General features: G+C 37.6%; 1 protein-coding gene and 1 long non-coding RNA gene across 7 annotated transcripts in view; both read left to right on the top strand.

The window, feature by feature from the left end:
- Positions 1-10699, top strand: part of LOC142152583 (uncharacterized) — a 52216-nt gene extending 41517 nt beyond the window's left edge. The window contains exons 2-3 of the long non-coding RNA XR_012691359.1: positions 9509-9651; positions 10488-10699. This is a non-coding gene — a long non-coding RNA (uncharacterized LOC142152583). The remainder of the gene's footprint in view (positions 1-9508; positions 9652-10487) is intronic.
- The window catches only part of PPFIA2 (PPFI scaffold protein A2), a 367242-nt gene that overhangs the window by 143339 nt on the left and 210109 nt on the right, over positions 1-13794 (top strand). The window contains exon 1 of one of the 6 annotated variants that reach the window (XM_075209361.1): positions 13042-13137. The exons of the other annotated variants lie outside the window; for them this stretch is intronic. Within the exon in view, the coding sequence (XP_075065462.1) occupies positions 13135-13137 (3 nt within the window). The 5' untranslated portion in view covers positions 13042-13134. Of the gene's footprint in view, positions 1-13041; positions 13138-13794 lie in introns of those variants that run through there. 6 annotated transcript variants of the gene reach the window in all.

Here is a 13794-nt window from a genome sequence, read left to right as displayed (position 1 = left end):
ATACCACAGGACACCTTCAGAGGTCTTGTGGAGTCCATGCCTCGATGGGTCAAAGCTGTTTTGGCAGCACAAGGGGGACCTACACAATGTTAAGCAGGTGGCTTTAATTTTATGGCTCATCGGTGTATATGTTGATGAACAAACCACTCATATGACAGTAGCATAATATTCTACTGTGCTCATTGCAACCAAATATGATCTCAAAGGTGTTTATATAAACTAATAACTACTAAGTTAAATTACTGGTGATTATTATATAGCTTACTATGGTATGAATATATGAACTCTTTTGTAAACAAACATTAGTGCATTAGTGTGTGGCATCCCTTTACTAGGTTCCTCTTGGCAATGGGGTTTGAAAATGAGCTGGGATGTAAAGCCTCCACCCAAATCTTGATATGTGGATCTTCTTCTGGGGAATGTCCGGGACCACAAACACTAGGGTGAGATTTGAGGACCCCCCTGTCACCACTTCCTCTGACCACAAACACTTAGAGGCATGTTCAATTATCCATGATATCTCTCTGAACATTCTGGTTGTGCATGTTTTCAGGTACTACAGTATCTTAATATCGCAGATTTTTCTTGCACCCCTATGTGGGGAGGAGGGGAGAAGCGGACAGAAATTCTCAATGTTACGTCGATGCAGAGTATTATTTATTATTATTCTTTATATGACGCCACAAGGTATCTGCAGCGCTGTACAAAATACAAAACAGTGCAGAGCAATTCGAGTAAAACCAAGACTACAAGTACTGTGGCGTTGGAGAAGAAGAAATTATATTGAGACAGAAGGGAAGAGGGCCCTGTTAATAAGATCTTACATTCTAAAGGGAGGGGAAACAGACAGCTGGCACGAGAGGAGTCAGTGTAAGGGATTAATCACAGGAGGAGACATGGAAGTGGGAGGTGACGAGAAGAAGTATGGATGGAGAAGGTGAGGTGGGTGGGAGTACCTTCTAGACCATTTTGAGGCAATCCTCGGCTAATTGAATATGCCCTTTAGAGACAGATTACTACATAGTTTTGATGCAGATCAGCCCCAGCACATTTATTGCAAATAATGGAACAGCCACTGCTTTTTATATCTTTTTGTATAAAATTAGACTTAATTTATTCAATTATCACAAACATCTAACACAAAGAATTGTGGTTCAGTGCAGTAAAAGATCAGTATTTAGAATAGAATCACAACAGTACATGTAAATAACAAGAGGTGACTTCTCGTTACTCTTTGTATACTTTACTCATGCCTTATTAGAGAGGTACCTCAGGCACTTTATCTTAGATAACACAAATATACTACTTTAAACTTAAATAACACAAATAGACTTTAATATATATAGTATTTGCCATCTACAGAAATACCATTCACTAAATTATGAACTTGTATCAATTTTTTTTTCGTGTGTATCAACACAAAAGATCTATTCAGCATTGCACTCTACAACTCAGTCACCCTAAACACGTTAATTAGCAGGTGCTTGTCTTGGGGGTGAATTCATCAAGCTGAGAATTTCTGGCGGGTTTGAAAAGTGGAGATGTTGCCTATAGCAACCAATCAGATTCTAGCTGTCATTTTGTAAAATGTACTAAATAAATGATAACTAGAATCTGATTGGTTGCTATAGGCAACATCTCCAAATTTTAAACCTGCCGGAAACTCGCAGCTTTGATAAATTTTCCCCTTGATCTTTAATGGAGCTCTGTTGACCTATAGCCTCTTTTCGTATATCTAGACTGCACAAACAGACTTTGATAAGTACTGGTAAAGTTTAGAAACACAGCGCGAGTCCTTTTTGTCACTGGTGATCGAATTTCACTCCGTAATTAAAGAAACATTAACATGGTACACTTTAAACAATATTGAATATTTATGAAACGTAAGATGACTGCACCTCATATCTGGCAGTGAAACACAAAATGCCCAGCAGTAAACTCTGCATCTCTGTGTAATAGTGTTCTGGTACTGGTTGTTACATGAACTTAGTTAGCAATGATCATCAGATAACTTGAAACAATGTATCTCTGCCAATGTGAATAAATTAAGCAGTCCTTCAGAAGTATTCCCATATATCCCTAACAGCTTCACTTTTTGAGCTATATCTCAGTACACCAGCATATCTGCTGTTTGTCCACTCCAAAATTCCTTGCTGGCTCTGTCCTCCAACTGACCCTGCAACCTGCTTGCCACTCTGTCACAAAAGGTAGCCTCACACACAGACCCCTCCAATTTGTGCATTATTCAGTGTACTTAGACTCTCTGCTGTCTCTCTTTCAAAGTCTCTCTCTCTCTCACTGTTTCTCTTTCTCTTTACTCTCCTAGATGCATACTCCACTCTCAATTCACTCTCTCCTAAGTTAACTGTGGGCTGGTTTGGCCCCTATTCTTTAGTGTGCAAAAATCAATACATCTTTTTATTTAATTTTTTCTTGAAAACCAGTCAATCTGCACATTGCAAAATAATGTTCATCCTGGAACCCTGGTCTGTACTGCTCCATATAGGACAAAAGGTGCATGGCTGGTGCAGGCATGTCCACTCTGGAGTCTACCAAATCATCACCCAAGAGAGTTGTATTATCAGGGGTAGGGGAGTTGGAGCCACTAAATATTGGGGAGGCGCCCATAAGAGTCATTCTAGCTCCTTCAGTTCAAATGTGAAAAAGCAAAAAGGTCTTCCTGTAAGGGGAGGCTAGTATAGTGGAAATGATCACTAAGCCTGTATAGGCATATGCAGTGATTTGGGAATCTCAGAATATTGAACATTGTATTTAAATCTCAATTTTGGACACCATATCCCTCGGAGCTATCTATTAATATGTAGTAGCACTGCATTTAAAGCTTTCCAATTTGCAAGAGGACAATTATGTCCTCATGAATAACAGGAGAGAATTTAACTGCACATGAGCAGAATGTCTTTGTCTATTGGCATAGTCGAAACTAGTCCTGATTGGTTGGTTGGCTCAGTGCAGTCTATCCCCTGTCCAAGATTGGCCCTTCTGCTCACTTCACCCATTAGGATTGGTGTAGTATTTCAAGTAAGGGTGTGCACCGGCCACTTTTGGTGTTTTGGGTTCTGATTATCTTGAGGTTTTGGGTTCTGATTTGTTTTGCCAAAACACCCCACGAAAGGTTTTGGTTCGGATTTTGGGTTTTGGGTTCTGATTTTTTTTTAAAAAAGCATAAAAAGTGCTAAAATCCATTATTTTTTTTTTTTTTTTACTCCTACACTATTATTAACCTCAATAACATTCATTTCCACTAATTTCCAGTCTATTCTGAACACCTCACACCTCACAATATTGTTTTTAGTCCAAAAGGTTGCACCGAGGTAGCTGGATGACTAAGCTAAGCGACACAAGTTTAATGTAGTGAGCAAGAAAAATCATCCTGAATAACTGGAACTCTTGTTTGCTTTGTGTAGGAGAAAGAATATTCATAAACTATGCTCAATTCACACCCCCCCCACCTACACACGCATCACTACACCCTGATGATGCGTGTCCTTCCTTTCAATATAGAAAATTGCTAGCGACCTTTATGACAGTTGGCGGGTGCCCACCCCCGGAGCAAAAGTATTCACTTATCATTCACCTGTCCACAAGTCATATTCACGAACAAATCTCTACAGCAATCTAAATCTATCTCCATCATCTCGATTACCATGTCACATTATTGTGGACGGTCCTTTACCAACCAGACATTACCCCGTAGAATGTGGCACCTCCCTAATAACCTCCTCACTCTTTTGGAAAGTAAAAAGGCACTTAAGGATGCCCTTACACAATTCACTGACACAAATAAACCTGAGGTCACGTCCATTTTCATGTATTGGTTCTTACTTAAGGCTGTTATACAGGGAATTATACAGACAAGATCCAGACTTAAAAAAGTGAATGCTTACCATGAAACCATGTAATGACCACTTTAAAAACTGCTAGAATGTCATTTTAAGATATAAGTATCATAACAGCTTTAGTTTGTGGTGTTTACCAGACAAAGTAAAAAAAATAGAAGATGGAAAAGGTTCTTTGGTTAAGGTATAAAAGAGTGTTATAGATATGAAACATCATTTATTTGAGCTATTTCAGATATCTTTGTACGTTTTTGGAAATGTTGGTGCTTCAGGTATTTGATAAAACATATACTGTATCATTAACACTAAAGTATTTGCTCTACAGGTGATGTATTTAAAAGGGTAATACTGCCACTACATATTAATCTTCTGTGAGAAGGCTGATTTTCTAATGCCACTTTTCAGTTCCCATTGTTGCAAAAAATAAAAAAATGTAAACATAGAAAACAAAAATATTTAAGAAAATATATTCTGTAAAACAATCCCCATGTGAAAAACTAATAAATCATAATACAACTACAGTTATTGCATAGCTGCACTCTTTAGTAATGTGTATTAAAGTTTACCTGGGCAGAGCTAAAACTCCATTCTGGTCAGGAGTGGATGCTGCACGGATCTCAGGAGTGGGTGCCGTTGGATCTCGCGAGATCCGACGCCGTGATGACGAGGTTTTGCCTCGTTCGGAGGTTCGTGATCGGCGGGAACCCCTGAACAGTGCTCGGATCCGGGCTCGGATCGCCACTGTTCGGGGGGGTTCTGATTTACTAATTCCGGACCCGCTCATCTCTAATTTCAAGTGCTTTATTTTAATTTATGGCATGGGTTGTATTAAAGTAATTTCATCGTTTTACAATAAGCAGTGTCTATGCAATTTGTGTGGTTCCAAAGCACAAGCAATTTATTTAGCAAAAGGAATTGTTTAGCAGTTCAATAAATAAGTACAGTACAGCCGATATCTGATGCATACATACATACGCTGTGCTCTCTGCTGGATCCAGCTAGACAGTCCTTCAGTCCTGAAGACTGTGGTCAGTGTGACTACTTAGCTAATTCCAAGGAGCTATATATATAAATTTAGTAATACAGTGAAGACAATACAGGTGACTTGGCAAGTTTCCATAAGTGCAGGCTTCCGGAAGGTCCAATGTAATGCAGTCCATAGGTCAGTTCAAACAACCCCCTTCAAGGGTGGGGGGGTCAGCATTCCAAGGGTGTGGGTCAGTTCTCCTAATGATGCATACTTAGTTTTCCCGCCAAGAACTGGTTCAAACTGGTCTATTAGCATTACACCGACAATATCATTCTAACAATTTATTCCCTATCATCGATAACTAGTGCACGCAATGTGCGATCCTTTCGGTGAATAAACTGGACAACTGTGGATAAATAGGGGATTAGAATGATACCAAACATGACATGCTTCCTGTGACCTGAACTTTAGTGATATCTAAAGTGTACATATAACCTTATAATAAATATATATATATATATATATATATATATATATATATATATATATATATATATATAATATATATATAGCACGGTAAAACAATATTAATCAATATACTTTCTTTCATCCAATTATACGACTTTGACAGTTGGGATTGTTCAATATCTGTCTGTGTGTATCATCACTGCATTTTAGGGGTGAGTAATAGTTCTTTTAAGAGCTACTTTGAACAATAAACACTAGTATCCCTAAAGGTCCTGCTCTATTCCTGCAAGATTCCTATATATGTTGAAATCCTGTGACCAACTGAGTAGAGCGAATACTGTAATCTGCCCCACATTGTCTTGTGTTGATCCAATGTATAATGTCTGGAGGATCCACCCACATTTTCCAGCAAAGAGGTGCACCCAATGCCCAGAAGTAAGCAGTTCCAGGTGACAACGAAGGAGCTTGGTGGTGGCAGCGACTACTCTCTTACAACTGGGGGCATCATGGTGGTGCACAGTTGACACTTAATGTGTGTCTGGTGGCCAAGTAGCACCAAGAATGGTCAGTAAAAGCAGGTTACTGTAACGAAGTTAAACCCCAAGACAAAACTGTAAAACCACTCCCATCCCAGACTAGGTTGCAGAGTAAATCCATCCTGATACAATAACATTAGATTATAGCATACCTGTTAAATGCTATGCATATTGGTATTTGAGATTGTTAATTTAATCTTGGAATAGTTTCGATTATTTGGAAATTTGAAATATTAGGAGTAGCAACATACCCATGCACTGACCAAATATATATACATTGCAGCTTTTATTGAAATAGTGTCAGCCAATGTTTTTAAAGTGTTACTGCTTTAAAGTATTTATAATAACATATAAATTAACTACTTTTATTTAAATGTTAATTTATACATTGTGTGTGCAAAGGTCTATGAAATATAGACATATACAGATACATTTAGTCTGCCCTTTTTGTGTTCTGGTGCTGTTGCAGTTTTGAAAGTTTGTTCCTTTGTTCTGCAAATCTTATTAATACTGCTATTCTCTGAACTATATCAATATATTTTATGTTGTTATCATATGTGCCCTGTTAATGTAAAAAATAGAATTTTAGGATTCAATACAAAATAAAAAAATGGTGTATAATAAGTAGCTGCATAAACCATGTAAAATGTCCTTAGAAAAGCAAGTTAAATATCTAAAATATGGAATAAATAAAGAATGAATATATATATTTATATACACTAAGATGAATTGGGCAGCAATTCAAGAACAGTACTGAAATCCTGTTCTTTAGTCTATCTCCATAATAAGAAAAAAAGCTCTGAGCAATCCATTTGGTTTCTAGATAAAAAAAAACATATTGTTCAGAGGATAATTGGAAAAAATACAATCAAGTGATTGAGATACACAATACAAATTAAAAGTAAAAACAAATCAATGTTTCTCATTTAATGTGCTAAGGTATCATGGAATATCCATGTATGTTTGGTAGCTTCAATAGTAAGTTATACATGCATTAGAAGTATTTTTGACAATACTTTTTCGGAACTTAAAAAGACAATGATAGTTATGCAGTGTTGCAAAATATCATCTTTGCAGCACAACCCATGTCTCAGAAAAAAAAAATCATATTATGATATGCTATTATACTATAGCATTTTATAATCGTTTTATAGCTGACAGTAGGATATAGGGAAACAGGTACCTAGGTATTCAAATTCTTTATATATAATGACCTTAAGACAAGAGCTGTGCAGAATAATCACATAAGCACTCAGCACTTTAATAAGGTAAGAGAGGGAGTGTTTTTTTTAGTAAAATAAGTCTCTCTTGTGGGGGATCAGTAAAATAAGGGCAATGTATATGTGATCTCTAGAAACTCTTATTGAGATGTTCACCTATAGCTTCCCCCTTTCTGAGGAACTTGATTTGTTCCACAGTACTCAGTTGCTCCTAGGATTTAAGCTCGGGTAGCAGTAGTTGTTAACAATTGTCCGATGGAATGGACAGAACATGGTAGGAGTTAGTGAGCAACCAGATGGTATAGTGTTGCAAATTGAAAAGAGCAGGTGTTAATGCAAATGACAGACAAGCCAAGGTCAGGAGTAGAGAACACAGCAGAGTAGAAAACTGCAGAATCCTTTAACCAATCCGGGTCAAACACTGATCACAGAACAGGCCAGATACAAGGCACAATAGGTCAAGCAGGAACTATCATCAGCATTGGTATGAAGCTAGAAAGAGGTTATAAAGGCAGAAGCACCAATCAGAACTGCAAGGTGATTAGCTGCCTGAGTGTGATAGTGATTGCTCAGCTGACATTGCCAACCTGAAAGCTGAAGATGAGCTGGTTGTTATTTACCTAGCACCCAGCTGAATAAGTGAGTCGTCGGCTCCATGAGCTAAGAGGATGCTAATGTGGTTGTTCGGCAACAGTCTGAAGTGCAGCGGCGGACATACGGATCTAGCATAAATGCTGTCGCTTAGCAAGGAGAATACTGGCAACTGACCGAACATGCAGCAGAGGCTACCGCTGGTTGCCGGTTACACAATCTAACAGGTAACTGCGATTAAAGGTTCCAGGGCGCAATCCAAAATTACTTGACATGGAAAGGACATCAGTATCAATGCAGAGGTGATCACATAGCACGTCAAGAAGCAGCCTGACAGAGTGAGGACGCCGCCCACTGTTGCTAAGCAACTGACCCAGCGTGCTAGAGTCGTCACCACGTTTCTTAACAAAAACATGTTATAATGTTTTATTTTAACCCTTTTAATGGAATTATAACAGCACAATTTTATACCGAAATTGCAGTGTGTCGGCTCACATGGCAAAGTGCATAACATTTGAGTTAGTAAAGCAGTGATAATTAATTTAAATTCAAAGAAATATATGTTTTTAATTTCATTTCATAACTTGCTCACTTGCATTGTGATTGACACCAGATGCTGTTATGAAATATTAAAATAAAAATTACAGTCTGTCAAAAGGGAATCATTTTAATTGCTTTATTAGTTTTATTAAGTATTTCGATTAAAAAAAGGAAAGGAGTCAGATTAAGGGAATTGTCATTTTCAGAACTGGAACTGAAGCATAGTATGCAATCACTTGTCAGTGTAAGAATGCTGGTACTCTGAAATTAACGTTTTTCTTGTCCAGTTTGAAAATACTGTTAGAAAAATGTATTTCAAATTACAATTAGAGACATTTCAGCCTACACAGTAGACACTCACCTTTAGTGAAACTGGGGAATGAATGCTAAAAGCTTTTCAAAAAGTTTAAAGAGCTTATACAGTGAAATCTAGAATAATGGAACCAAATTGACTGAGCGACCAGTTATGCTTATCAATTTTTATCAAATGTGATGACGTATTCGTGACCACATGTATAGAGGGTTCTTTTACTTAATTCTGTGTCCAATGAACATTCATCTGAACCAGCATTTTATTAGCTTATGTTGTCATGGTAACATTCTCCTTGTTACTAGTGCGCAGGGTGCTTTGCATGTGTTCTATGCTGTGGACCATGTAGACAAGCATCTGCTGCAGTGAGCTTCTGCGAGGTTTGGTCCTGTAGAACTTCACGTTGACAGTAGTTGGACAAACACTGTCCGTACCACTGAGGTGTACTGGATCTGTCAGTCCTTGTCAGTGATTATGTACCCCACTAATTTATCCATCTTTCGCACCATTCATGTTTGCTTCCGCTGGTCATGATTGGATGCCATTGTTTTACCCCTTTAAACAGTGCGCTACTGATGTAAAATTTTTAGTTGGTATGTTGGTCACAGTATAAAGAACATGGAAACCATACTGATTTAAATGAATGTAAACTTTTGCTGTCACAATTCTCTGACCAAGGGAAATGGCTAAAGATTTTGCTGCAATGATTCATAAAATGTCTGATTGCTGTTTGACTGTTTGATCTGTACAACAAAAATGACGGAGTATAGGGATAGTCTTCTCAAGAAGACTTTATTGTCATGGGAATGGAATGTCAAGGAAGAGAGACAAATACCTACAAAAAGCTACATGGTACGTATGGTACATCTTCCTACAATACTGTACTTGTTCCATGTTGTTTAACTCTACACTTGTATGTCTGTACTGCATGGATCGTAATGTCAATTTCTGTTAGAAGTATTATTTCAAGTACACATTATTAAGTTGCTCTTTTCACTGTCTGTCTTATGCCCCAGAGATGCGATGGAAATAACTGCAGACTTCATCAAAGAAAATGATGACATCACAGGGGATCAAATCCAACATGTTCTTACTAATCAGTATGATGAAAAATTGTCTTTAATTCTGGAAATGTGTAGGAGTCTTGGATGGAACTAAGGTATGTCTCTTATAATTCTTATTGTTGGTATGTTACTGTAAATATTAATGGCAACCCAGCATGCATAAACTGTCATTGCTAAAGCTGGTGTGTTTACACATCTCTATGACAATACAGTTTGTTCACTGTATGGGGGAAGAAGCTTGCATACTATATTAGAGATTATTCTAATACAGAAGATTCCTATCGGACAGAGCTCATTACAGCGCAATATAATTTGCATAGCCAGGGAATGTTTCTCTTTATTATAACGTATAGCCTTTCAGCCGGTGCGCCGGCTGAAGGTTTACTATGCTGTGAGTAGAAGCTTGTGTTGTACTGAATGAACAGTATTATTATTTAAACTGCGCAGGAAGTGGGGGGTGTTCCTTATTCTTGGACAAAGGGTTGCACTGTGCATTAGTTTATAATAACGTTTTATACAGTTAGGCACTGTTTGTAGTACTGAATGTTTTGGTTGTATTGGATTGGGGGATATTTTTGATCAATTTTCTATGACAAGGGAAGACCATTCAGCATATGCATTAATGGAGGTCCATGTTTGGATGACAGCCGTGAGAACTGATGGTATGTGTTGAGAAAAGTTAACTTACTATTAAAATACTTTATTATTTACTAATATTCCATACTGTCCTCAGCCACAAAAGATTTGACCAGTAGTACTGCATGTTTTTCACTTGCATCCACAAAATGCTGTGTGATTATTATTATTGTTGGGACATTCCACCAATCATTGTTGCGAGGGAGGCTGTGAATTATTGGTTACAGTTACTATGTTTACTACTGTACATCCACTACATTTTAAGTCTGTTTACTTTAAATGTATGTATTTTCAGATATGAGGTGTCAACAAAAGAAATAAAGTGCTTGAGGCAAAGCAATGGCTCCAGTGTGGGGAAACTTTCCATTAAGTAATCTCCACTGATGTGCCCTTTATTGCAATTGAACAATTTTCCAGATATACTTTCAAGAAGAAAAAAAACACTTATTTAAAGATAATTGAGGAATTCAATTCATCAAAAAGGATCATCTCTGTGATGGTATGGACAACATAGGACGTTGGTGGTGTAAATCAGAAAGCATTACCCCTCTGTATACAAACTACTCAAGGTCAATGATCCGAAACAGGCAGCAGCTACCTAAGATCTGGAAGAGCAAGGTGTAGAACGCCACCAGAATTTCCAACTCAATGTTATTGAACTAATATGTTCAAAAATTATACCTTTCCCAAGGAGCAAAGTTAAGCCAAATATAAAGCAAAAGACTGTTGGGGAAAAGTGTGATCTCTTGACTTGTGCAAAAATGCATTAGTCATATACTGCATGTATTGTCTACTGATGTGGAAAGCGAGTGCAAGCAATAGACATGTAAACAAAATGTTATTGTACCTTTAATAAAGAAAGTTACATACTATACTGTATATTGTCTGTTATGCTTGTGTAAATTACTATCCCTACCTTCTTCTTTCTTCTGGTGCTGTACACTGGTACTGGTAAGACTTTATCTGCTGAGACTTCTTTCCACAGCAGCCACAACACCTTAGCTGTATTGTGCAGTGACACCCTTGTGAAGTGTTCTCAGAATTGAAGGAAATATACATACAATAGAGGAATCGCTCTTAAAGTAGCAGAGTGAGGGTACAGGAGTAATGGTGCAGGGAGTAAGACCGTGAGATAATTTGCAAAAACAATAAAAGGAAATGGGCGTGGATACTGTGTGGCTCAGAGCCCCGAGAAATTACCTGCTTGCCCAGGACCAACCAGAGCAGGCACCAATCCATATTTGGAACACGTACTTTAAGTGCACATAATACAACCCCCTCCACATACACACACACACACACACACACACACACACACACACACACACACACACTTTTTCTTGTGTGGTGCAGTATTCTGGAAAGCTATGCTAAGACTCCTACTTCCACAAACCCTCCCCCAGACCACTACACTGTACAGTGTCTAACCAATACAGACACATTGACATCATTCAGTTGCGATGGCCTAAAAATATTCATGGGGATTTAAACCAAGTACAGATTCAAATGCATAGAAAGGGATAAAACTTGCTTCATACCAAACCATATGACAACATTTTAAGTAATAGGCAATACAAGACTCACTTTACACCAATTGACATGGATGAAATCATTTGAAAAACAAAACAAAAAGAAAACAGTGCTAGCATCTGAAAAATTAATATAGAAGTGAAGGCAAGAAAAGAAAAAAAAAATCAGATTTGGGGGGCACCCACGCCATGCAAGACAGACAATAGCTGCAGCAACTGAAACTTTAAACTTATCTGAAAATATGAAAGCCATGTGGGATATTTTTTCCGTGCAATCGTCTTCCAAGTCAAAATAACTAGGCCCATCATAAATGCTTATATTTAGAACAGGCCTGTCCAACCTGCGGCCCTCCAGGTGTTGTGAAACTACAAGTCCCAGCATGCCCTTCCAGCTATCAACTGGTTGTCTACCGGCAAAGCATGCTGGGTCTTGTAGTTTCACAACTTCTGGAGGGCCACAAGTTGGACAGGCCTGATTTAGAATGTATTAAAATAGAACGCCTCTGTACATCCATTGGATAAAGAACACATGTGAATCTGCATGCAGTGTTCTCTAAATGTGATTGGTTACTGAAGATATACATATCACTGGTCATGTAAATTTTGCAAACTCTTGCAAAGGGAAATACACTTGCTTAGTATTGCATTTGGCAAGGTTTGCATACTTTGGACTAGAGGAAAGTCACAAGCAGTACTGCAAGTGTCATGAAAAAAATCTGGTTTGGCACAGTGTATAAAACAGTATGATTAATTAGATCTACAAGCTTAGAGCATCAATGTGTCATGCAGTTTGTCCCAAGGAAATGTTCTCCACCTGTATCCTCTACAATATGCTCAAAAGAGGCACTAAAAGGTGCGAGGGACCCGAAACAATCTGTGTCAACAAGATAATTTTTAAAAGGTTTCTAAAACAATTTTCTGTTACATTTCTCACATATCAAGTCTGGCATTGATGCTTTTGCTATTGTGTTCTAAAGAGTATTGTTTATGTTGGTAAATGAGCTCAGTATAGCAAACCTCACCTAGTTACTATTACTATAAATAAATAAATAAGACTGTGTTTTTTGCATATGACTATGGATTGTGTTAATCATTGGAGAAAAAGTAAACTGGATTTACATATCTTGGTAAACCTTGGCAGTAAAACCTGTATAATCCTTCACTAGTTTCATGTGTCCTATCAATTTGATTTTTATTTTTTTTGTGGTTGACACCCTTGTCCTGTTCATGTTTTATGTCACATTTGCTATGGATGTGTACATTATACCACAGGCGTCATTAAACATTGTTTTCTGCTCTTGTAGTGCTCTGGTGCTGCTCCGCTTGAAATGAGAAAAACTGCTTTGACTGAAACTGGTAGACTTTCATTTGGGAAAATACAATACCTGCACTTTTCTACATGACTTTCCAGCGATGGTATGACTTAATGAAATCTCTGTTCCTCCTGTTCCCCTCTAGGGGGACGTGTGGTAGAGATAGCACCTGTGTCAATGTCTGCTCATTCAGTGCCCTTATGTCCCAACAAAAAATTTCCTTCTGTAATCTTGTCCTTCAGTGTTGTCTTTCAATGGACATCCACGTTATGTGTAGTTCATAGTGCAGTGATTTGCTGTCCCTTTTCATAGCCAATGGTAATTCTATTGTGTAATTAGACATGTTAAAATTATGTTCTTTCATGGCTTTTAAACTTTAGCAATACATGCTTTTGTCCCTCCTCCCTCCTTCACATAGATTGGCTTAAAGGCCATTACACACAAAATTGTGCTTCTTTTTTTTTTTTTTTTTTTTTTTTTTTTTTTTACTCATTAAATGTTTCTTGAAATTTTTTAACGCAGGAGTATGTAACCAATAAGTGTTAGTGGAAATCAGATAGGAGAGGTGAGGTAGGTAGAGTGTGAAGGTTAAGCAGTACAATTACATTTGACATTACAGTATTTAGAAGACTGTGAAGGTTCCAAAGAATAACACTTGTACAATAGATAAGCACAAAAATTGAATTAATGAAAACTATACCCTATGGTATAGGATAAGTAAGCTAGTCTTGTATTGCTTCCATTGATCAGCTGCTTTTGT

The sequence above is a fragment of the Mixophyes fleayi genome, chromosome 4 (assembly GCF_038048845.1).
Source record: "Mixophyes fleayi isolate aMixFle1 chromosome 4, aMixFle1.hap1, whole genome shotgun sequence".
Taxonomy (NCBI): domain Eukaryota; kingdom Metazoa; phylum Chordata; class Amphibia; order Anura; family Limnodynastidae; genus Mixophyes; species Mixophyes fleayi.
The sequence above is the reverse complement of the archived record's forward strand: the minus strand, read 5'-3'. Positions and strand labels throughout refer to the sequence as shown.